Source organism: Liolophura sinensis, chromosome 9, assembly GCF_032854445.1.
Source record: "Liolophura sinensis isolate JHLJ2023 chromosome 9, CUHK_Ljap_v2, whole genome shotgun sequence".
NCBI classification, from domain to species: domain Eukaryota; kingdom Metazoa; phylum Mollusca; class Polyplacophora; order Chitonida; family Chitonidae; genus Liolophura; species Liolophura sinensis.
Genome location: NC_088303.1, coordinates 8,950,965 through 8,977,479, shown reverse-complemented (window position 1 = coordinate 8,977,479; position 26,515 = coordinate 8,950,965). Strand labels below are relative to the sequence as shown.

Below are 26,515 nucleotides of genomic sequence, written 5' to 3'. Positions count from 1 at the left end.
CTGTCAGTAACCTCCGAACGTCCGTGGGTTTCCCCCAGGCTCTATCAGGTTTTCTGCCACTATTATGCTGCCGTCGTCGTATAAGTGAAATATTCTTGAGTATGGCGTAAAACACCGATCAAATAAATAAATAAATAAATTGATGCCGTCATCCACGCAAATATCAACTGGGAAATAACAGACTTAAACGGAAAATGTCATATCTGTACTGAACAATGAATTGTATTTGATTTCACTTAACGTTCACATGGGAAAAGACACAGCTATACATCATTAATAGACTGGTGACATAAACTTGTGTTTATACCACGTGTTATAACAATATGAAAATGTAAACTATACCTTCCACAATTAGAAACACTAAAACCACTTGCAGCATTATTTACAAGGTATTTAAAGTCATACATAACATGACTGGCATTTGCGCCAAAGCAGATTGGTAAAACATTGTTTAGTAAAGTAGTGCATTTCTGCATGGAATTTAGCACATTTCAATTGTCTTTGAACGTCTACAAGTTGTAGATAACAAGCATATAACAATTAATTATAAACACAGGCAAACTAAAATGCCACACACAAATACTGAGAACTGTGTAAACAGTTTCAAAACAGTACATGTTTGAAACCGTCACTTTTTTCTGATAAAAATGCTTTTTTGTCAATGTCTTAAAACTTTTACATGTCCCACACTGTCCAGAAAATCAACAGAAATGAAGGATAAGCCACGTTGCATAATTTTTACACTTAAATTACTTGCGTCCACAATAGATTAGGCTAAATATAACCTAATGTTTCTTCTTCCAAGCATTCTTGCGTTCAAGTCACGCAGTGCTCTGTGACACTCAGATTCGGTCATAAAGCCGATCACAGCATCCCCCGTTGGTCGCCCTTCGTTTGTGTAGTGAAGCCGAATGGACTCCGGCACTGGATTATAGCCCCGGAAGAAATTCAGAATCTCGCCGATTGACACGGAAAATGGCAAATTCTGAGCACCTAGCATGAAGTATAGGGGCGGTGGCCTTTGAGGTTGAACTGGCACCGGACTTTCTTCCGCCGCCTTTTTCCGCAACTCCTGGAGATCCTTTGTCATGGCTGCTTTGGAAACTGGTTGAACCGATATTGTCCGATTTCCCATTAACTCCTGATCTTTAGCACATGCTTTCTGACACTCTTTGGGGGAAACAAACTCAACGAACGCATCACCTGTACAGGAGCCATCTTTCCTTGATACAGGAAAGTAGCCCTTCGGGGCAATATCCAATCCCTTAAAGAAGTCCTCAACATTTTTCTTGGTTACTGTTGGAGGCAAGCCTTTAAGTCGAACACAGAAGCACGAAATGTTGACAGAAGAGGTAGTAACTGTCTTTTGTGGAGACTCTTTTTTAGGGGTAGTAGCTTCTTCTTTGTCAGTGGATTTTTCAGTTTTTGAAGTTTTATTTTCTCCACTTTCTGCATTAACCATCCTTGTGCCGTTACTTCCACCAGAGCGTCTTTTCTTGTCCAAAGCTCGCTCGTAATCCTTCACATCCCCAACAGAGATAATAACTGATCGGTTCATGAACCTACTGTGATTGCGTTGAAGAGCTAAGTTGAAGTCCTTTGAGTTCTTGAATTCTACAAAGGCAATCCCATTCGGTTTTCCAGAGCTGTCTCTGTCGAACAAGATTCCGTTCTCCACAATTTCAAGCTGATTGAAGAAGAGCTTTAAATCTTGAGGAGTGGCGCGGTAAGGAACATCTCGCATAAGGGCAATATTACGGCTTTTTCTCGATTGTCCAGATCTCCTTCCGCTTGGAGATTCCGAACGCTTGCGCTTTGGAGACGGAACCTCACCGTCGGGGTAACCTCGGTCAGAAAACTGGCGTTTAGGTGACAAAGCCCTACTCAGAGGCGTGTATGAATCAGTAGCACCGTCAAATTCCTCTTGCGAACACCGCGTTACACCAACTGGGCGGCCTTCCATAAATTTCCCATTCATTATTAAAGCATTCTCCAGGCCTATTGAATTCACAAACTTGAGATATCCTGAACCAATCCTATTACCCTGATTATCATTCAACAATTTGACACCATCTCGAGGAATCATGGACCGTTCGAAAAATCTTCGGAGACTGCTGTATGTCACACTGAGCGGTAGATTTGTCACTTGCACAAACATTTCCTGAGGATTTATCGGTGACTTTGCTGGACGTGGTGGCATGTGGCGGCCTGGTGGTGGCCCTGGAGGTCTGCCCCTCGGAGGATAGGGCTCACGATGATTTCTGTGATGGTCAGTCATTTCTGCTTGCCCAGGATATGCATCTTCATACCCAGCATCAAAATGGCCTTCTCCGTGGCGTGCGTCATATCCATCCCTCGATTCCATACTGCTATGGAAGTGATCATCTTGGCGTTCTTCAAATACAACAGGGCCCATACGAGGAACATCAGGATCGGGAAGCAAAGTTCTACCACTTGGTCTGGGAGGAAAACGACTACTATCCGTTTGTTCATATGGCCTTTGTCCACTCTGATCTCTTGGTCGATCCCGAGAACGGTCTGAAAGAGAACCTACTTGTGGAGACAAAGAACTATTGACAGGCGGTCTGCCATCCCAGTCGAGAAGCGGCCTGCCTTGGTCTACTCCATATACATCATTGTAAGGCTGTCCATCGTCAAACTGCCTGTCTTTCTCAGCGTATGACTCAGCATACTCCGCAAACTGCCGCTCTGGACGTTCGTCATAACGATGTGGAATTCTGGCATCATGATCTTGAGGAAAACCTCCAGCCTGACTCGTGCGCCCAGGAGGTACTCTATCACGTGGAGCTTGAGGTCTTTGTCCAGGCCCCTGCATATCAGGACGACGTCTATCTGGAAGAGGTCTTCCGTCTTCACCAAACAGCCGTGGAGGCGGATTGCCACGTCTGTCCTGATCTCTGTAATCATGTGGAACTTGTTCTGGTGCATCCAGTGGTGGTCTCTGACCACCTCGCAAACTGCTAAGATGCGGCGGTGGTTCAGATGAATTTCTGTCTGAATGAAAATGTTCCTCATCCCTGTAGCCACGGCGATTTAGGACATGTAGTTCGGAGGGATCACTTCCTGGCCTTACGCCGGGTGGTGGTAGGTTTCTTCCCTCTCTGGTCCCAGAGCCTTGAGTCATACGTCGGTCAGATTCCCTCATTCCTCTAGGAAGTTGACCATCTGGTCCACGTCTGTCACCCTGGTATTCAATGCGCAGTTCTCTTGAAGGATCACTCTGCATTTCCCTTGGGCCTTCACCTCGTAGATCTCTTGCACCATCAGCTGGAATAGGTGGCCCCAGGCGTCCTTCTTCTCTGAAATCTCTGAATCTTGGCAAATTTGGGTCGTATCTTGGACCAGGTGCATTGGGGTCTAATCTTTGATTAGGGCGATTGGGATCGAATCGCTGATCTGGAGCATTGGGATCAAATCTGGGTTGACCAGGGGGGCGTCTTTGACTGTCCCTTTGACCTTCGGGTATGGGATATGGCGAATCAGTAGGATGTCTGTCAATCACGGGTTGCCTCAGCTCTCTCTGATCACCCGGGCGATGTCTATCATGGCCTTGTCGGTGCTCGTCTCTGAAGGGTCTTGAGCTGGGTCCTGGGAAATCAGACTGTGGTCGATGTCCATCTCTATACATTGGTAGTCCCGGCTGTGGTTCCATCCTGTCATCGGGAACTTGGGAATCTCGGAAATGAGGGTCTGTTGGTCGTCTTGGAGGAGGACCGCCCTGCCTTGGTTCTTCTATGAATTCTCGGTGAGTAGGGGTGAAATTTTGCCTGTAATCGTCCCTTTGACCCCTGGGTCCAGAGGATAAAACATTAGGGGACAGACGAGCATTGTCTCTACTGCCACGTGGGCCTACAGGTGGGTCCAGAGGATGCCGTGGATCATCCCGGTTTCCTCTCAAATTTACCGGGGGAATATCTTGTGGTGAACGCGCTTCTCCTCTCATTCCGCGTCCTCCAATCTCTGTTGGGAATCGCAGTTCATCTCTTGGTCCTCGGGGACCAAATGGAGGCATATTGGGTGGACGTCTCTGGTTATCTCGACCTCTCTCGACCATGTCTTGCCTTGGAAAGTCCTCCATGTGTCTTGGAAGGTTCGGTCTTCCCCCAGGAGTTGGCACATTCGGACGTGGGGGGGCAACAGGTTTAACAGTGTGTCCATCTCGAGCTTCAGAGATCACATGCTGCATTTCCGTTTTACTGCTCAGAAACAGGTGTACTGGGGATTCTTGCAGGTACCGATTGTTGTGTTGCATGGCTAGCCTAGCGTCCTCGTCAGATGTAAATGCAATGAAGGCGTCTCCTTGCTCTCCGCCAACGATATGTACTCCTCCATCTGGAATATTCAGGCCGGCAAAAAACTGACGTATGTCTCCAGCGCTTGCTGTCCATGGTAACCCTTGCAGGCGTATGATGACCGACATCTTCGACCTACAACGAAAGAAAACCTACGTTAACTTGTGCACGACAATATGGCCGCCGAAAAATTCTTAGTTAAATGAAAATTGTAAACCAGTTTCAATATAAGTGTTCTATGCTGTATGTGTTAAATTAAATTACAGCAAAGGCCTCTGGTTATAAGTGTATGATGTCCATTAATAATATAGCTGATTAACCACTTTACCAAACAACTATGCGAACTTTACACTGAACTAAAACTGCAGGTTTTCTTCACATGACAAATTATTAACGTATATGGTTTAAGAAAAACATCCTTACACAGCAAACATGAGCATTAGAGAATAGAATCCACAATTATTTTGCCAATGAGCACAAATCTGACGGCTCCTTTCCTGTTCGTTTGAATCAAGTGAACCTTTAGGACGTGCTGTGAAAAATACAACGATCAAGTAAGTGTCTGACCTTAAACCCAAGGAGATCAACAGGATATGGAACCGAATGTGTAACCTAAATGAAAAACAACACTACCGGTCTTAAGTGTAGCATTCTACCGTTACATCACCAGGATTCCCATTCATATAAACAACATGAACAGCTTTACCACAACGCTTATTTCAGCAAACTGATTAGACATCTACTCTTTAACACTGACCATATCATTTCTGAACTGAAATTTTCTAAACAAAGCCATACAACATATATAAACAAAACCGTATACAACACAAAACTTAAACTTCCTAGCAAGGCTAATGAAGAGCTCGCCTGTACGAGACACGTGAATGCAATATACTTCAGCCGAATTGCCATTATTCCTTGTGTGTATGTAAAACTTCAGCTCAACGCAAGCAGCACTTTTTGACATATCACCCATAAGATTTCGTTCAACATCGATTCTGTTACACAATACACTTAAGTTATAAAATTTGTAATTTACGGCATTTAATGTGCACACTGCTAATCAACGATGTAACATCCTCCAGGTGTTACCGCGCTCTTCATGTGGGCTCCTACTGTGCTCTACCTGAACTCAGTACATGCAGTACTTCCTAGAATACCACCCCTAACACTTCGTTGAACATTGCTTTCCCTGTTATTGGACGCCGACGATCGCGGTATGGCATAAGCTACTACGTACAGGAGTGAACAGAAATCACAACTGCACACGCATCATAGTTTTTATTTTAAAACGTCCAAAGATAAGGGTACACAGCACAATAAGCAATGCCGACTTGCAGAAAAGAAAACAATGAAAGAATACTAGTACTCGTCTGAATGAGAATAATGATCAAGTCATTTGATACACTCAAATATTGGCCTCTTACAAAAAAAGAAGAATGATATAATCCTGTAATTATAGAGTGCTCGGACCTTGCCATTGAGTCAACAAGAAAGAGCAAAATGATTATACTGTCACGACTGTCGCTGTTTGTCGTATGCGTAAGGATTGAAAACCAGTGACTTCATGTGTTATGGAGTTGTAAATCATTGTGGCGGTAAGAGGCACTATGGGGAGTTAGTGCACACATTTACTAAAGGGGTCTTTTGTATGCAAATCGCGAACTGCATTTGGCAATCCATGTACTATGGAAGTCAATTGCAACCCTGTGAATAGCGGAACAAAATGTTGAGCTATGAGGTAAAAGACTCCCTTGGTCTTGGGTACTCAAGTCGCTACCGATGATCGGCTATCTGTGTTCTATGGGTGGCCAATGCAACCCTATGATTTCTTAAAAGACTTTAACCAAACTTGCCACCGACACCGCCGCCGCCAGCGTATGATCCACCTCGGACAATACCTCTGGTAACGCGAGCTAAAAAATGAGTTTCACACCGAAATAAACGGCTATTCGATGAGCGTGTGAATGTACAACTTATTTCCTCGAATTTAGTTAAGAGCGTTACCGTATATTTCACCGAAAATCGAAATAAAAACACTTAAAGTAAATTTTGTTGCTTGCATACACAATGTTAATTAATGATCATCATACTATTCATTTAATATTTATTTTTAATATTTAGTTTTACGCCGTACTCAAGAATATTTCACTTATACGACGGCGGCTAGCATTAGGACGGGAGGGAAATCTTGCATGCAGAACCCATGGGAAATTCTCTTCACACAAGTGGATACATTAATTGCATGGAATCTGACGAGCTCTAGGAGTATTAGTCTTACGAGTTTCTCGATGATTTTAGCTGCAAGTTGCAAGGCATGGGAGTCTATATCGTTAATCTCCATTTGCGCTTTTAGTATATATACATGTATACTGCAGGTGCGTGGAACATTTACACTAAGGGAAAGAGAGGTAGCGGTAAAAGCAAATATCAACTTTCACGATGTAGGACAAGAAAGCAGAGGAAAGGAGAGAGAGACAGTAAAAACTGGTGGCATTCAGCATGGAAATTTCTACTCACATGCTGCATGTATATAAATGCTAGATCTTGGATGTGTGTTAAAGAATCCTGGAATGTTTGCTCTGAAAATATACAAATATTAGAGCTATTTACTGTCAAGAAAATATGTACAAATCTCCACCATACATATACAGTCCTTTACACTTCTGGCATTCTCTTTTTACACAGCCCTAATTGTACGTATAATCATGTAAATCAAACTTAAATATGGGCGACAAAAACGGAAATTTAATATTTTTCACCAAAGAAATATCAGGTTAGGCCTATTAACGTGAAGAAGTAATGCACTTTCATGTATACACATATTCATCTAACGGACCCCTTGTCTGTGCGACCACCTTTTGTTTTGTTTTTGCTGCCATGGCATCATATCAGAACAGATATCTAACTGAGCCAGTGAGATTTCACTTTTATCATTGAAGGAAATCCTAATGTTCTATAGCTCTCGACCGTTTACGTATGACATATATCCTGCTTTTCTCCCTTTGGTGCGGGTGCAAAACGCTCGTCGGATGTTGTTTTCGCTGACAAAAATGAATGGATCGATATTACACACCAGGGCCCGGTTTCACGAAACTGCCCAAGTCCAAGAATTGCTTAAGTCGGAGTTTTCTTGCCTGTCCAGGATGGAGTGTTTCTCAACAAAACTCTCAACAAGTCAAATACTTCATAAGCAAGACATTCCTGAAAACGGGCCCTGTTGCTAATTTCCTACCATTCTCGGCGAAAGCTAATGTGACGCCAGAAAGGTTAGACATATGCAATTAGTATATGGCAGACGATTTGCAACTTTGTATTTCATTTCCGGTGAAGGCAATTACGTCACATACAGGTCGAACATGTACATCTATACCCAGTGTGTTGCAGACGATATGTACACTTTGCAGCAGTGTTCACTTCATGGTCAGAAATGCATCATTGTCGAGGATTATAAGCAGACCATTACCAACAAATGTTGCCCCGTTCAAAACACTTCACAGATTATTTTAAACAGCTGCATTTGCCATCAGTTTGATACTCGTCCGGAATGAAATCAGTGCCTATATAGACTAGTACTCCTTTTGTGTAGAAACAATGGTTTTGTCTAGTGTGTATGACGTTGCAGGTCGTGCATAATTTAGAATAACTTAGCTGGGATCTTCCAACGCTACGTCGTATCGGTGTGAAAGTGTTCACTGGACTGGAGTTATTCGTATTTAATTATTAAATTACCCACGTTTTAAACGTTTTGAGGAGGGCTGCAGAATTGAAATAATGTTTCCTGCTATGGTGTCTAGCGGCAGTATTAAAAATTTTTAGGTGGAAGGTGTAACGATAACCTTGTCCACCTTGTTGACTGAAATATTAGACGTTAGACACATATTGCCGGAACATTATTTCGTAATTTCACCTTTATATAAATATTGTTGCGTCGTTTAGTGAGCAAACTCGTAACGTAGTAGGCCTACCCACCCATTGCAAAAGAATACTGGTCTAGTCAACTTAGAAATGAATTGCCATTGCGCGAGATACGACACCCCATTTTACCTTTTATGTATCACAGCAAGCAGTTAATTAATGAGGCGGCAGCATATTTTCTAATGCTGTAAGGTGGCGCTATCCTGGCGGTATCGAACGTGAAACACTCACTACATACATGTTTCACTAAATCAAGATGTTTTATTGCACCGAGAAGCAAGTTGACATGCTGGCATGTAAACTGTGAAAGTACGAATCGTGTCTGTATTCCGTTATATTATATACAGGGATTGCACCTACAATAACAGGTGTATTTGTTGTGTTTACATCTCTAAAATTCATCTAAAAAAAAAGCTGAAAAGAGGTATACAGCTTTTATCAATATGCATGCAGTTTTGGATGTGTCCTGATGTATGAAAGGATTTAAAAAATGGGGATAAAAATGTCTATGAACGTACCAACAGTTTTCAGGAAATATGCATAAAATACATGGGTTATCAAGAAATATAAAAAAATAAAACGAAAATGTTTTCTCACTTTTTTTTGTATATCTTCCTTCCTTTTCATTTAAAACATACTCTAAATTTGTAGACTGAAGGAGTTTCAAGGAATGTCTTTGCTATAAATTTTTGTAGAAAATAAATTGCGGCGTTGACTGAAATCGTCAGCAGACAAAGCTAGGTTGTATCAAATGTTACAATACGCGGTAAAGGTATATACCCATCAGCTGGACCCTTCGGTGTCGCGAACTTTTTACGCCATGTTTGATATCAGCACCAAAATTTTCATGCATGGTCGAGTGCGTAAGTGAAAGGCACACCCCATCAGACATAATCTTCCTGCTCGGGTCCAGCATGATTGACTGTAAAGATACCATTAGCCCTAAATAACGATGTCAAAAGTGCAACTATCCTTCTCATACGGACGCGAGGGAGGCATGTCATCTTTGTATAACGCTGTACTAGTATGTAAGTACGGTGTACCATTTGAACGTCTGTAATTTCCTCTACATCCGGCGAAGGTGCATAAATTCCTTTCACCACCTTTGGGTAATTTAAAGATAGCTAATCTTCTATTCATCGCTTAACAACTTAAGAGTATCCCGACAGTACATGATCTGCGACGATGTATGTTTAACTTCGAGGTGCACGCACAGTCGTGATGATCTATCTATCATATAGGGGCTTACCTCTTTATTCAACGAAATGAACGAGAACAACAGAACAAACTTACAAGCTGTACAAGTTCAACCATGGCGTCGAAGTGCCTGATCACCTCATTCGTAAACTCGCATAGTTCGTAATAAATTGGGCAACGGAAAACGAATGCTGATATTAAAACACACACACAAACTCACTGGAAAATAATCCGAAGTCTTCCACTCCATGATGCCTGACAAATAACCAGCGTTTAACAAATATCACATTTTCATTCACAGTGCGTCACACGCGATCTCCAGAAAGAGCAAGATGACGAACATATCAAATGTAAAACTGGAACATCATTGAACTTGAATAAAAGATACAATTACTGCAGCTCTCTTTTATATCTCGTATATTTGTCATCATTGCACATCCCAAATATAATTCAAGGGTTTGTCCAGTAGAGGGCGCAAGCAAGGAGTTCAAAGTAGTCCCAGAACGCTTGCTGGCGTCATCATCTGATACAAAACCTTGCATCTGATGGCTTGTACAGGACGGTATAGACAGATAGGTAGGCCTATATGATAAATGAGAAGGCTCAAGCGCCACAACAATTAGTATTCATCTCAATACCTATGTATACTGTCGATGGTTTCTGTATGAGTTTCACATACATGTTACTGATCACAAACTCCAGCAATTCCATGGAGAAATCTTGGCGCCTAAACTGAGATTTGTATACCAGCCGTCAACAAATAATGGGATTTCCAGGTTCATGATCACAAGACCAAAACAAAGTTCAACAAGACATTCCATGAATGGTAACCCTCGTATATAGTATGTAGAGGAACTGAAAGCTTTGACCTGCTTTAATAACCACCAAAACAATGCGAATGCTCGCTTCACGTAACATACTGTTTTCTTCTTTCTTGTAACACGGCAGCGTTTCTGTATAGTTGTACCCGTAATGCAAAGAGGCAGTATTCAAGCACCTTAGCGTTACAGTAGAAAATGTCTTTTTTTAATATTGCATGGAACCTGTTTAGGTGGTAAATATGTTCCCCAATGGTGATTTTTAAGGTCTGCCGCTCAAGAAGACACTTCGAAATTTGCGTCGTACACATATACCAACATCATAGCGCTTGGGTCATTTTTTTTTTCTCTCTCGCACGAAGCAGGTCAATAATTTGTCTTGTGCGTTATAGCCGCACAAATGTGGCTCAACTGATCTAACGATGCACTGACGTGTCCGGCAGACAGATTCACACTGACTTCTGGTATCATCCTGGTTGTCAAACATGTTCTGTGATTTTCGATTACAGAACATTAGGTTTTTAAAGATGTTTTTTTTGTCCTAACCTACGTAAAACTGGTTTCTGTGAAGTTAACACGTAGAGGTGTTTCAAAACAAACATGCACGGTCCCTACTCCCATACGTACGCCAAAATCAAACGATATCGGCGCACAAGTTGCTTCCACTTTTCATGGACTGGTCGCCATATTGGCTGCCGTACTCGCCGTCATGTGACCCGGGGATAAGCTGTCAAGCTATCAATAGCCAGCGCTTCACACAGAGCTTCATGCATATTCAGTTCACCCCGACCACAAAGGCTAAAAATAAATTACTTCTAACATCCTTCAGTTCTTCTGATTTGTTGACAAGTCGTTGCAAAGTCACTCTTTGAACATGTCCCCATGCTGTGGCAAAATGACAGCCGCAATTCATGCAGTTCCCGTGGACACCTGGCTCTTCTGACATTTCTTCGGTAAATCTGCTGCGTGTGAAGCTTGGCCAAAGGTTGAAGCTCAGTAAACAAAACTACTTGATGCAAAGACCGGGGTTTTCACGACATCACGTGACATGAAATAGATTACTAGTATTGCGTAAAAATTTAGAGTCCAAACATGGCGGAAGCATACCGAAGCGAAGACGTTTCGTCAAAACATCGTGGGTTTACTCTACTAGTTGATCGGGAAAAAAACATATAAACATGTACGCAGACAGGATTTATCCATCATCGATGCATTAATCTACAAGGTGAAGTTTTTATTTAATACTCAAGATTAAAGGTAGAACAAAGAGCTCCTCTGGGATCATGACAGGAGTGCGTGATGCTGACCTAGCAGCTTGGTACGGTAGTGCAGGTCGGCTTCACTCGTGGAACTATGTGCGTTGCTGTCTGTGGTAGTGTGCGTTATACTGTGTTAAGCCGCATTCACATATTTCGCTGTCGAATAAACTTTGCCGAATTTCATCAGTCCAAAGAAAAAAGGGCTACATGTATCTCCATTTCATAAGCCGGGTTAGGTCAGTGTGCTTTGAGAAATTCTACCAATAATCTGAAATTAAGTTTGCCCTCTTTTCGTTCGATTCATGTCAACACAAATTGAGCGAAGTGAACGTGGCAACACTAAGTCCTTTGGAAATACTCGTTACGCCTAAATAACAAGATGGTGCCTTGTTGGCTGTAGAATAACCTTGCGCCCTTTTATCTGTCCTTCAGAATTACTTATGGAAAGCATTACTGGGTTGTGCTTAAAAAACTATTTACGATTTAATCCACTACTCGTACAATACAGCAATCATATATTATGGTCGATCTCGTCTATTGTTAGTAGTCCTGTTGAGAATGCCGGCGTCCGAGAACTGCTTCATGGATGTGTAGTACATTGCAAAACAATTCTCTCGTAGATGATGGCCGTTATTGACGTAAATGTACACAGTTGTTCAAAGTATAGCAAGCACGAGTGTAGCTTGTGTGGCTTTAGTCACACTGGTTTCACCGTATACCATTGGGGGACGCCTTGAGAGCGCACGCACACCTCGAAATGTATGCACCAACTGAACCCACGAGATGACTTATAGAATGGAGAACTTCCTGACAAAAGTGTCAACTATACAAAACAGGGTCCTTCATCTAACTCTATACACTTTTTCTAGCAATACATAGGTAATAATACGTGCCGTCAGAAATGTGATTGGTCTGTGATTTCTGCGTTATATATAAACATAATTTAAGAAGTACAGCATAGAGAGTAAGACCAGAGCAGTGACGAGAGTGTGACAGTTGGCAAATGATCACACGTAATCGGTTAAATACGGCCTCTTGTCAATTCCCCTCAGTGCGGGTTTTACCCTAAAGCCCCGTCCAGACCATCCAACGTTGTTTAACTTTTGTTGACTCGACAGCAAGTTGAATGCTGTTGAGGTAAGTCGAGTGTCTTGTCCACACTACAAACCAGACAGGTCAACATTGTTGTCTTGTGTTGAGCTGTGTTTTTTCACATTTTTGATAAATAGGGAGGGAGTTTCATCTTTCTCTCCAGTGCATGAGACATAAAGATTTTCTTTTGTTCCTGTCTTTGTAATCTTTAGAGAGAGTGTTGTATGTTCTAGAGAGTAGATTTTTCAAACTCTTGTATCAACGAAACCGTCTCATTCTGAGATCAGTTCCTCTCTTTCGCCTTTGGTGCCGCCATTTCGCCCAGGTCACGTGTATTAAGACAGTCACGTTATTTCTACACGCCCGCTGACTGGCTACTTTCACTCAACTTTTTGACAAAAAATACACATGCACATTTCCGATTCAACCGTGTTGGATAGAGTTGAGTGTTGTTGAACGAAGCTGAGGAACCCGTCCAGACTACTCAACACATCTCAACTTGTTCCCTCAACTTTACGTTGACTCTTGTTGAGTCAAGGACAGTCGAGCGATGTTGGATAGTCTGGACGGGGCTTAAGTGTTCATGTAACAGAAATTTACACGCCCCTAGCACCATGGTTTACGCAGTATTAGGTAAAAAATATGTAGTGATTTAATTGCAATTCATTAGACGTCACTGGTCTAGAATTACTCAAAATGTTGTGTTGTCATCACATTTAACCTACAATCACATTAAAACAACGCGAAGGGACCAGGCCTCGGGGATGCTTAGTGCACCAGCGGAATCACAGTTTATGCAGGAATAAAATATAACTAGAACTGCATGCAGTTATACGGCTTCCAAGCCGCATGTACATATGTACACGGCTTTTAGCATCCACTTCTTAAAACTTTTCACTTTCTCCACCACAGACCTTTCAAATCAATTAGTTCTGTGCTCTTCTGAAAAGACCCCAGATTTTTTCTAATACGGAGAAAAAACAGATCCAAGCCATATGAGACAATGAACTCACTGAACGAGTGAATTGCATGTACCTTGTTGAAACCAAATCTGGTATTTTTAACGAAACAAAACTATTTTAGCAATACCCGGCGTGACAACCTCCCACAAATGAAACAAAGTGTCCATACTTAAATCCGAAATGAATTTGGTAAATCTGACGTGTTCACCACCCCGCTTCGTTCAGTTACAGGAAGATTACAAGATTAAAATGCCCCAGCTTTCCCGGTACTACCCATATCATTTGTTACTCTGGATTATGATAAGAGGCAACTATACTTGGTTTGTGAGCTATTTCAGCACTGGAAGTAGGCTTTGAACCTGAGACTGTTAAATATTATTAGCCAAAAACAAGAAAGTAAGAATAGTAATGAGTACACTGGATTTGAACCCCCGTCTGCTAGGACTGGTAGTCTGGTACATAATAATTTCATGGTACTTGAAGAAAAATTAGCCTTGGCATTCAAGTACTGCGCGTTGCATTTCAAAAATTTGTAACGGTTTCGGTATCCGTTGCACACCATTGTCTGTGGACTTTCCGGGTAGATCGTTTGAAGTGCTACTGCAGTGAAAATGTTCATAATGACAAACTCATTAATAACGGATATCATTACACACATTCGTGATTAGGAATGTAAACGTCATACTAATAAGTATTTTAGGTGCGTTTGGCACTTGGGCCGAAGTCCCTTGCAGAGTGTTGTATGGACCGCGTAATGAGTAAACAGTTGTTCCGAGTCGTGAAAATGGAGAACATACTAGCCATATCTATGGATTCTGGCATGGCATAACTCGCCTTATCGGACATAAAATGCCGCAAGAGTTATGATATTCCTTTACACTGAAGGGTTGTCTTTCAGTAACCTAGGTATTTAGAAATGTAATTCTCACCTCACTTCAGACGGTTTAAAACACGTGCGCCCTGACCACAACTCATCCATAAACCGATTGACGGCCCATTTATCACTTACACTATACATGTCTCAAATACAGGCCTTTATACGGCCTACAGTATATCATTTGTAACCAAAAGACCCTACTTTACGAACATATCGTGCCTCACTTATTTGTTCAATATTCCGGAAAGACTGGGCATTACGAAGTCATACGTCTGGCATTCATCGAACGAACGCCAAAAGTTGTCGAAGAAAAAAAAAATTACCCTCTTCTAATGACTTTTACTGCTTAATTTTTCTCTTTTTCTCAGTTCACACGATGTGGAGAACATTAAACACATTTATCCTTACAACGGTTGTATTTTGTTGAACAATATTTTACTTAATAACACAGCGACAATCTTACATAAGTTTGGATTGCCGTATACAGTGTTGTGTATGTCTATGGTTGCATAACTCATTCCTGTCGTTCTTATGATCATTCGAATCATATGTGGGTAATACACCGTCTAGAGGGCTCACTTGGCTTACGCAAAATCTATGTAACACATTTCCAAACCATAGGTCTTAATTTTGAAAAAAATTGAAAGCCCTGGTTACAATCAGCGTAACGACGGGGGATATCTACATGCTACTTAAAACTACGAGTGCCTACGGCAATTACCGAGAGCACACGTGTTTTAGGGTAAAGCTACAAACTGACAATACAGTTAACATTAAAATGAAAACAAAATTAACTTTTTAACATATTCACGTTTTTTGATACAGAAGGCTTCGTGATTGTGTCTAATTCCACTTAACCCTAGGCTAGGGGTCTCCTATTCACCGTGTTGAATTATATCGCCACGTTGGATGTATGAACACATGCAATCAAAGCACAACTGAGATACATATTGTTATCGACAACTGATATTCTTGCATGGTTGAGATTTGAATACTGATTTCACTCAGTCCCCTAGAACATACCATGCAACATCTTTGAAAACCCGTTGACTGGTTCTCATTACATGATTCCGCCCTATCTTCGTACTTTCTTATTTCTTTGGTGGTTTGTGTTATACATAGTTTTGTGAAATGGCGTTGCGATTATTGACCTGGAATGTAGGCCTAATTTATCTTGGCTGTTGTCAGCAGTGAAACGCTTGGCAACACTGGCCACACCCTGGCCAACACTGCCGACCACGAACAACGTGATACCGCAATAATATTTTAGTAATAGGGCCTACTGGTTTTTACGTATATGTTATCGGGGGTGCAAGGCCATTTATTGTTATCTGTGGCTTAACGTTGACCTTGTCAAATCGCTGAAGGCAAAATTAGCATAAATACCAGCAGGCCTACTGTCTGTCACAAAGTAGGTATGAGTAATGACTGGAAAAATGAGTAACAACAGATCTGATTTGCTACACGTGAAGTAAAATTAAGTTTTCAATCCTCATTCACTTTGCATCGTGCATGTATTAAATCCTGGCACACTGATGTTGGCGATGCAACAGCGTCGAGGTCTGAAGGAAGTGAACACTCCGATAACTTCAGACAAGGAACCCAAAGCGCTGTTGTTTTCTTTCTTCTGGGTTTCGCTTTACAAGAATATACAGAATATTCTTGTAAAACGCGTTTCTAGCAGATGGAAAATCACCAGCTTAAAAAGTTCGCGAACCTCTGAGATCAGGTTCGTTACGTTACTATATACATTCCGAAACTTTAACCTACTCCATTACAAAAAGGATTACCATAGTTCTATTTGTCACTAAATCAATGTGTATAACAAGCTGCAATGTTAAAAAATAACGATGTCCATCTGTTTTACATGCTGTGCAAGAAAAAACCCCATCCAATAGCGTATGATATATCAACCATTATAACATCATTTAAATTAAAAGAAAATCGGAATAATATAACCCAAGTTGTGTTGGTAGCGGGATGGAAACAGACCTAAACGGTGACTTACATTTCTGATGTGTATATTTAACTCTTTAATCAGGAATTCTCACGAGGCCATGGGATGCGCCATGTTAACGCAGCCGGAGACCGGCGTCGCTTAACTCGTGCTCCGCGGAACAGGGCGCTCTCTAGCGACATACATATAGTTATATATACAAATAAATATATACATGTGTGTATGTGTGACTCGCATCTGATTGGTTTATACTGAAGAAAAAAAAAAGCTTCGCGATTTTGTTTACTTTAGACTGCGATATCTCGGCTGTGCAGCATTACAAAATTAATGGTTATGCTTTCTCAGCTTTCTTGGGGATACTTTATCGATGCATATATACATTTGACACATTGTTGTCTTTCCTTTTAACAATGAGATAACAAAAAAAATCACCAGAGAGAGTAAACCAGAACCGTGACAACAGTGCGATACAGTTCTCGTATGGTCACACGTATGTTACGGATGATCTCCGACCTCTTGCCAATTTACCTTAGTGTTTAATTCCAGCTCTTCTTGTATATGCATTAAGAGTAGCAGCGCACACGATTTCAGATAATAAACATTCCATGAAAATTCCATGTAGGCGGTTTTGGAAGAGGACTTCATCGCTCTTCCTTAACTTCTAAATCACAAAAATTTCTGATGAACAGGTAAACAAGCCTTATATTATTAGACAGATATACAAACTTAGATCATGGAGTACTTAATTCATATATAGAGCCAAACATGTACAATACTCAAGGCATGGTCTATGTCGGAAATATGTCTTCACTAAGCACAATTCCATAGAAACAGGTCTACTTAAAAGACAAGTACATGTATATTACAGGAAACCTTCACAGGGTATATTTAATACAAGTCTGTATAACCCTTAATTTATCTTCACGTTTTCCTGCAGAGTAAGCAGGCGTTGTAATTGCTTGGCAAAGTCATAGAAACACTTTCGGAAGGGTCATGTCGCCCCTTGGTTAAACCCTCGCACCTTCCTGTGAAGGGTATGTATAGACAATCTTCTTCAGAACGGTACAACACATATGCATCCCTGTGCAAGTCTTCCATACCAAGCCTTTTGGCAACCATGACTTCATTGTCGCTTAAATAATGGTCACGATTTTCATGCACAGTTAGAAAATGTATACAAGAGAAAAATTCTGAAATGCGACGTTAAAAACCAATCTAACGAACGTAACGCGAACATGAATGTGAGCAGTGGCGGTTACTTGGCTAATTTAGTTTCTGCAGAGCATATAGGTCCTGCTCACACTCGCGTGTAAGCCTACCCTTCAACCATTTTTGTACACGAATTGAGGTCTACTGCGGAGATTGAGACGGATGTTTTGAATCAACATAAAATAAACCAGAAGACAAAAGGTGGGCGGAATCCCGAGTGAGCCTATATCCATCCATATAGGGCTATTAAAATGCAAGACCGCTATACGGTATCATCTAACATCGCCCCTAACGCATGCGGGATATGAAATATCAATTTCTTAAGGCTTATATTGCTAGTGTTTTCAACAAGTTCAAATATCGCATGACGCCTTCAAATGACCACATAAATTATACTACTGTTGGTGTTTCTTCTCCAAGGTACTCGCGTGTATGTAGTCTAACACACACATTTGTGGAACTGTTATCTTGCATTCGGAAATCCTGCAACCCCTGTTAGTCTTCATTCCAAACTACATGAACACACTGAAGTCGTTTTTCTTAAAATAAATTACAGCGATAGGCCTAAGTGACTTATATAGTCAGATGCTGCCCAGATAAGAGCCATGCCCTATTACAACAGCGAATCACAGAAATCCATCTCTCTGGATATGTCTGCCAATTGCAACAGTTTGAACAATTCGAAATTTATCAAAAACATTATTTAATCTGCACTTGTGAGTTCATCGCCAACATTCATTGGTCTAATACATATCAGGTCGTCCAGAATTGTGTTTTTTAGACCTGAAAATTACATGCTGAACAAGGTTTCTCCGCATCAACATCGCTCGCAAAAATGCAGGTGGCTAGCACATTCGTATTACTAACAAGGTATACCCATCAGTTTAGCTGATGACTTTCTAAAAACTTCTAAAGCCTGAATCCAACAATTATGAAAGAAAAAGACTGAGGAGTTGCTGACTCGCCTATGTCAGAAATACCAAGCTTATGGGAATATGCCAGCAAGAATATATGTCTACTAACGGAGTTCACTTAGGCTTAACTTTGACAATCGGAAATACCAGCCATCCCTCGCTCGAGGTCTTTATCCAGGTCGCGTGACCGATCAGATCACCGTGTCAAATCCGAATAATCGAAGTGCCTTGTCGCTGTTTGAAGTTCATTCCAGATGGGAGATGAAACGGTCTGAGTGAAAATTCCACAGGGCTGATAGAAAATCCATGCTCTTCAGAGTAGGTAGCGTATTAATCCGTCAGCACGAGTTTCCTTAAAGTGTTAATGATGTTTGACAACTAGGTCAGGTATTATGTCACTGGTTGTGGCAATTTACTGTGAAAGCTGAGAGACGAGCCTCGTTTACATGGCGACTTCGGCTGTCCAAGCTGTCCGCCCAGATGAAAATTAAAATTACTAATTCGATCGTTTTATAGAATACGTGTGTTACGCGAGATATTTTAATTTCTCGCGATTTTAAAGTAAGATGACACAGAGTAATGGTATAATAGGTCTTCAAAACTTAATGTGTGTCAGCCTTCAGCCAAGCTCAACTTGTTACATGGCGCATAAACATGGCGGTTTCCTGATACCAGTCTCCTCAATCCCAATTTTGACTTCATCGTGCTACCTTGATAGTCCTACAGTAACATACAGACAGCTAAATTTCACCCGAATTTGTAGCAATGCTACCCAATGTCCTATGGGGTAAACGTGAATGAAAAATTCAACTTAATACATTATCAACTTAACCATCTATTTTAACATGGATTCTAACAGGCCTAGACAGTGACGTGAATTTGGGTCGGGCATTTTTAATTCACGGTATACTGCACATGTATGGTGTCATAAATGGACCCCTCCCCAGTGTTATTGTGCTTTACACGACTACAAACCCCCAAGACCAAAGTTCTTTTGGATATACCACTCTTTAACATTTACCTCTACATGTTTTTTTTGGACATTTTTTATCTTTAAATGAGCCATTCACAAACGAAGCCCCCTGACGGCAAGGCAGATATCTTGTGGAAAGTTTTATTAGCTATGCAAATTTGCGCCTGTTATTTCTTCGTGTTTGTGTTTTTGTTTTCGTCGTTATGAATGGCTGTAAAACTGCCGAGGTGACCTATAGCACATTTCTTTGCAACTGGGTCACAGCCTTGAATAATCACATCCCAAGTGCGTTGGCTCCTCTGCAGAATTTCAACGGAAGGTTGTCCAGTTTGGGTTTCTGAAGGTCTTGCAAATTGCCAACACTTGAGACCCAGTGTGCATGGCACTTCGTGACGAAAAAATCGTAGCTGATCACGCTGTCGGGAAACTGAGGTCTGTCAATGTACCTTAACCTCACTGTCCGAAATTGCGGTCGCATTTCCCATAAACAAATAGGAACAGAAAGTTGACGATGTGCGCGCGATCCGTCTGATAAACAACATAGTTCGCTTCTACAATGGCTTTGGCTTGCCACGGTGTATTAGTGGATCCTCAGAATAAAGTCCGAATATGTTACCGCTGAAACTGTGTTGTGCATCATTATCCGCGACTCTGATGCAGCTTTGTGTCATGCTGCCAGACGGTGTATTAACATGGAAAACGTAACAATATTACCATGCATAATTTATTCTAACATACAATATCCTCAATATCTAATAAACCAACAAAATATTCCACACCAAAATAAGAACACTGATACTATTATTACGATAATGTTTGACATGTTAAAATGAAAACTACTGAGCTAATATGTTTTCGTACAAATTTTGCAATTTTACCGCGCTTTTTGTTATTTCGGCGGAAATGTTGCAATGTTTAACTATAGTGCATATATATATATATATTATATTATAATAATAATAATAATAATAAAAAAGCAAATGCATAATCATACATCAACTGAGTCGTATAAAGTGTTCTTACGGTGTATCGTTGTTCTGGACGGCAGAATTTCTTCCTAGCACGTTTTCCTGTGTTCAACATTGTTGTAGTAGGACACTGAAGGCTAACCTTTAGTTACCATCATGTGTTATATTGTGCCCCATGCATTGCATAGAATTCTCCATAAATGCCTTATTTCAGTGTTAAAATAAATGTCATGTCAACGTGTCATTCCTACATGTCCTTCAACTTATTTAAAACTTATCAACTTTGTATGTTGAACTTAAAGAGACACAGATGTCACATTTGTGAGGGAAAGTGATGAGATGTTGGGATACAATTACATTAAACTGTGCGATGAGTCTAACAGATCTTTCCTATAAGGAAACCAGCCGAACTAAGATCACGGTTTTGGTGTTCGTTTTGGCGTTTGCTGAAATTACTATTTCATGTAATGAAGTAGCACAAGACACATGCACTTTGTAACCTCTCCCGACACTACCCATATTATTTCTGTTGGGAGTTAAATTCAACACTCAAAAACTTGGATATAAACATATTTACAGAACAAATCAAAAATTACCATGGAGGTAGGATTTACTCAAATCTCAGTAAAAAGAAATCAGTTAATTCATGGCTGTTTGCAAGAGATAAATCTTAAACATCAACAAGTGGAATGACACATTGTACTAAAATCTATACCTTTTAGAATCTTCATACTGAAAATAGGGGTTCCATGGCTTTCATGTATAGATGTTCTAACACTGACGCAAAAGTCGTACAACTTAATTTGAACGCAAGAGCTAATTTTTATGCAAGATATAAGTGTCAGAATTACAACATGTTGTCAATCAAATAACAGTCGGTTTCTGGTGTACAGTTGTAATATTACATTATCTCTATATGTAGCCAACAGGTAAGTTTGTGAACAGGCAGCCACCACAAGTATGTGACCCATATAGGTTTTATCATACCTATACAAGAAATATACCAGCTGTAAGTACCTTTGCAGATAAGATGATGTGAGGTGTTGCATGACTGAACCTGCAAGGTTTTTTTTCCTGTAAATACACTTAATATCAAAATTGTAAAATGATCTGATCATGCCACAATCAAGATAAGTTGTCCGGAAGTTAAGGAAACAAGCACAACAATTATATACACTTTACAATCATCAGATGCCGTCTCTGTTTGCTTATCTGTTGATAAAGCATGGGTGGCTTTGCAAGCAAAAACAGTAAGTGATGAAAAGTATGCATATTAGATTACTGGTGTCCTTAAATCCCCATATCTTATGGAGACAATTCTGACATTCTGACGAAATTACTTGCAATATGAATCAAAACTGCTTTATGACCATTTTCGAGTGCACATTCTTTTATTTTGTGTTTTTCGGTGTGAAGTACATGTTAAATACAACTGTGCGTGAGTGTAATGTCTTCTGTACAAAATGTGTCTCCTGCTTTTCTTGACAGCCTAATAACTTTTTCATGGGATTGCCCTCTTGAACTGTTTCTACAGCATTGTATTGATTTAACACGGACCAGTAAATAAAATATATAATTTAAAATTATCTGAAATGTGATTGTGATGACCCTTCAAATTTTACATAGGAACCTTTTACACTGGTTTCATATACTGATTCATTCTCTAACAGTTTGTATCAGTATGAAATCAATCTGTTAAGTACTGGCCTTTGACTAAGTTACTTTTGATTTAAAATATGTATGCTTGGGATTGTACGTCATACCTAACAAGTTTTTCAGTAAAGTGAGAACGGGATTAAAAATACTGAACATTGTAATAAGTGTACATATATTTAGAATTTATTCTTTGGTACCAGTAAGCTGACAGTTCATTTCCTCGCATCACATATTTAGCCTAGGACACTTTTTGACCATTCATACCGTCTTAAAACTCTGTGGGCAAGTGGGCTTGAGATTTTTTACCTGGCTGGTGTGTGACTTGTCTGTGTGTATAGAAATTCATGAGATAAATCTTAATTACTTCAGGTGATGGTGTACTTACATGTGGATATGACTCGTTTCAGTGCTAAGCCCTATATGAGACTTGAACCAGTTTTAAAAATTAAATGTTTAATTTAATGTAGGTGGTCAGCCATTCTACGTCTGTTAGCAGGAACTACAATGCAATTAGGCAAGCAGTGACCTTGAAGAGCCAATAGATGCAATATACAGGTACTTTAAATGAGTTTAGGCTGCTTTCACACGATGTTACTTAGGAAACAGTTTCACTTGGTCTTATTTTTAGTCAAGTAGTGCATAGAAAAGTATTTATAAATCTTGTATGATAACTTTAGTCCAATGTATTTGAATGGTATTTCCTTCAGTTGGAGCTATTTTTTTTTATATTTTCATATTCTTCAGAATCACTGCATTTCCATTACGTTTGTAAGCAATCAGGTTACCGGTCACTAAAGTCAGTTGTCCACACAATCCCATGCCAGGCTGTTCCCATCCAGAACATAGTCACTGAAAGTATGGTACCACAGTCCTTACACCAGACCAGAAATCGTACCACTTGGTTGTCTACTAATTCTATTGTCTTCAATCAATCCAACGCTGTCAACTAGGCATTGAGTGTCCTGTTTGATTTTAAATTCAAGCTCACTCATTTCTGAATTACAAATTTCATATTTTATCAGACACTGAATTGTGAAGTGCTTTTCCTCAAGAGCCTTATTTCTAATGCATTTCTATATGCGTATTTCCATTCAATGTGAGATAAAGTAATGTTATCAAAATGTCTTGAGCAGGACTTCATCTTGCATGTTCAACAAAGGCACTAGTTTTAGCCACCTGGAAAATCAATTAATAGACAACCGTAATGCAAGTCCTGCAAATTAAAGTAAACTTTAAAGTATGCAGAATCGATGTAAACTTAATTTATCGAATATAAATGTTTGGCTTGTGGATACACTGAACTTTTTTTTTTCTGTGATACAGTAAATGTGCACTGGTACCTTTAACTTCAATTTTGTTTCCCTAATTAAATTAAGGAACCATTAATTTTTTAATTCTTAAAGAAAATTTTAAGACATTCTAGAAGTCACAGACAAATATTAACACACACCCTAAAGAACAGATCGACTGCTGTTGATATTTTCTGCTCAGCATGGTATAATGTCAAGATTGAACAATATTTGGAGTTGTTTTTTTTTTACACGACTGTTGCTCAACAAGTCTTCACTTGTCCAATGTCGGTCAGTTTAATAAGTGTAGGGAACAGATTACCCGAGGCGAACCACCAACCTTTGACAAGATGCTTACAATCTTTTCAGCGTGTTCTGTACAGATAGCCACACCATACTGGTGTAAGGCAAGTTGTCTTCACCAAACGTTAAGGACTGAAAAACAGCTTATCAGCCCCAAGTGCCCCTGAACACTGGAAACAGGGCAAACCACAAATTCTCTGTCCTATACCATGATTGAACCTGCTACTCATTTGTCCTGGAAATGACAAGCATAACCCGTCTACCCAGCTACAAATGCTCCATGCTTGTGAATCTGACAGATTGCTTCAATCTTTACATGTCATACACTGCTGAACAAGAAATTTAATACCAGCGGATCTGTTAGGGTTTTGGGTTGATATCTGTATTCTGTAAGCTGAAACGGTATTTCAGGGGTCTCGCGAGTTAACAACAGGATGGGGCTCTCACAAACGTGCGCAGTGACAAGATGTTATTTTATGTTATTGCCTAATGGTGCAGCTGAACCAACAGACCCAAATAATGTAAGATGCATTTTTATCCAGCAGCCACACTAGTTTGCGCGAGTCCCAACCTTGTTTCATCCAAAACTGCTTGAACTCACACAAATCCTGAAAAGTCGATTCAGTTTACTGAATCTTCTGACTGACTACGTCGTTATCAACTAGGGTTTATATTATTCTGATTGGATGGAGTGAACTAAGTAATCAGATTAATATCTGCAACATTGTGTGTACCTGTGTATTAACCTGGTAACTTACTTTTAGGATCAATGCATGTTTATTTCCTTAGGAGCAACTGTCAGAACTCAAAATTTTCTGAACAAGACGTAACTTCACAAAGCTAAATTTATTATTCAATGTTAATTTCTTGTTGGTAATGAAATAATTACATGTACTCAAAATTTATTCCACACACTTGGAAGTTGCTGAAATTTTGTATGGCAGCTGTGAAGACAAGGTTGATACCTTTGTCAGTCGTTAACGAACTTTTTCGACGTTCATTGTGAAAAGGATTTTCTTTAATGAATTGACGTCACTAGGTTTATAGCAACCCAGTCTATGCATTAGCCGTTTGCAATCAATGCACAAACATTTGAAACCAATTACATATCAGCAATCTGTAATAGGGAGTACGATGAGCTTTATCCAGTATGACTGTGCAGGGTTGTCTCCCCCGAAATTATCCGCCATACCGCCATGATACGAAACATTACAGTAAATCTAACTAACTGCAGCAAAGCTCAACAGTTAAGCTAACGTTTCATAAAATGCATGATGTGACATACTTTTATACATGTAGTGCGGTGTTTCCTGTAGAAATATGACCAAGGGTAAACGAATAGCCATTCGATTACAGGAAACTGCAATTTGCGGAGCTAAAGCATGTAACTTGTATGTAAGTAAAATATCGACTCACGATACGGTTCCAAACTGAAATAAATAATGGCGTTAATATACCTTGTGAGGGTTAAACTATGGCATTAGGTGGTAGGAGAGATAATCATCTACTAGAGGATCCACATACGCTCCTCGACGTTCGGCTGGCAGTGCCTTAATCGTCCGTTGCTATCGTCTCTTCTCGATTCCTTCTTGCAGCAGCGATTCAAGATGGCGACCACAAAAGGTGCAGCGGGAAATCTGCTTGGATACGCTGTCCTTGCGCGAAATGAACTCTGCTATCTAGCGTATCCATAATGCGCATTTACCAATCGCTGAAGTAATATATCTTCACCAAGTTGGAGAAGAGATCAGTACATACAAAGGGAACAATTATTTAAAGCATCTTGAGGACTCAATGCAGGCTAAAAACACCAAGACAAGCTGCCTGCGAGAATTATTCGCGGGACTACTTTTCTTGGACATCCCGCCTCTGAAAATAGGTCGCTTCTGGAGAGCTGAGATATTTGCTAAGACGGATCAACGAACGACAAATCGTAAAGAGACTGCATCCGAAATATATCAATCTAGTATTAAAATCAGTGCATGTTAGCAGACAGGAAGGCCCATGTTACAAATCATTTGTTAACCGTTGACTATGAATCAAAACAAAACACCAGTTTTTCTCATACTGATTTCGCCGGTGGTTCCGGCGGAACCAATGTACTCCTGTCTCAGGCATTGAAGGCCATCTTCAGTCCCAGGCATTGAAGTTATGTACCTTGTTATATACATTAGGTATAATTAGCGTTCGAACGATTCTGACACTTATATGTACACCTTATACATAAGGTATGGAATAACGAATGGAGAGAGCAAGCCAGCTGGGCATACAATGGCATATACCAAAACATGACATCAAAGATGAGTGTTAAAAAGAATCAACTTAACCTGACACCGTCACAAATTCTCCCAAATATATATTACTGGTATGTGTATATATGTCTGCTTGGGTTTTAACACCGTACTTAACTATCTTTCCAGTTACAGTTATATGACGACGACGAGTCATTAGTTGTGTGTACATATGCTGTGTCTTCTTTTGGCAGGGCGAGCCCATGCTGCCAACTGAAGTGCTGCCGCCACTTAAGTATCATACCCAAGATGCCAGACACGATATCCCACCTAGTCACATTATACAAACACTGGGCCAATTTAACCAGTTCGCGGCCGAGTTTCACCATGTGGCGTACAACATTTTTTTATCATGCATTTGTAGTATGATATTTTGTATGTCACTAGTACCGTACCATTATCCTACATGTGCGATTATTGTACATGTACGATCCTGTGTGAAACTGGGCCCTGCTTCCTTGCTCTAACCTATCGGTACTGAGCGCCAAGTGAGGCATAAACAAGTAACATTTTTGAGTG

General features: G+C 40.3%; 1 protein-coding gene across 2 annotated transcripts; it reads right to left on the bottom strand.

Annotated features, from left to right (window-relative positions):
• Positions 1-202: 202 nt before the first annotated feature.
• On the bottom strand, positions 203-25,371 carry LOC135475028 (filaggrin-2-like). Of its 2 annotated transcripts, XM_064754759.1 has the most exons (3): positions 25,163-25,371; positions 6,834-6,895; positions 203-4,448 (listed from the first exon to the last, which is right to left on the bottom strand). In XM_064754759.1, coding segments are annotated over exons 2-3 (3,681 nt in total). In that variant the 5' UTR covers positions 6,836-6,895; positions 25,163-25,371; the 3' UTR covers positions 203-769. The 2 variants fall into 2 exon arrangements, with proteins under 2 accessions (XP_064610829.1, XP_064610830.1); XM_064754760.1 differs by lacking the exon at positions 6,834-6,895.
• Between the last annotated feature and the right edge of the window lie 1,144 nt (positions 25,372-26,515).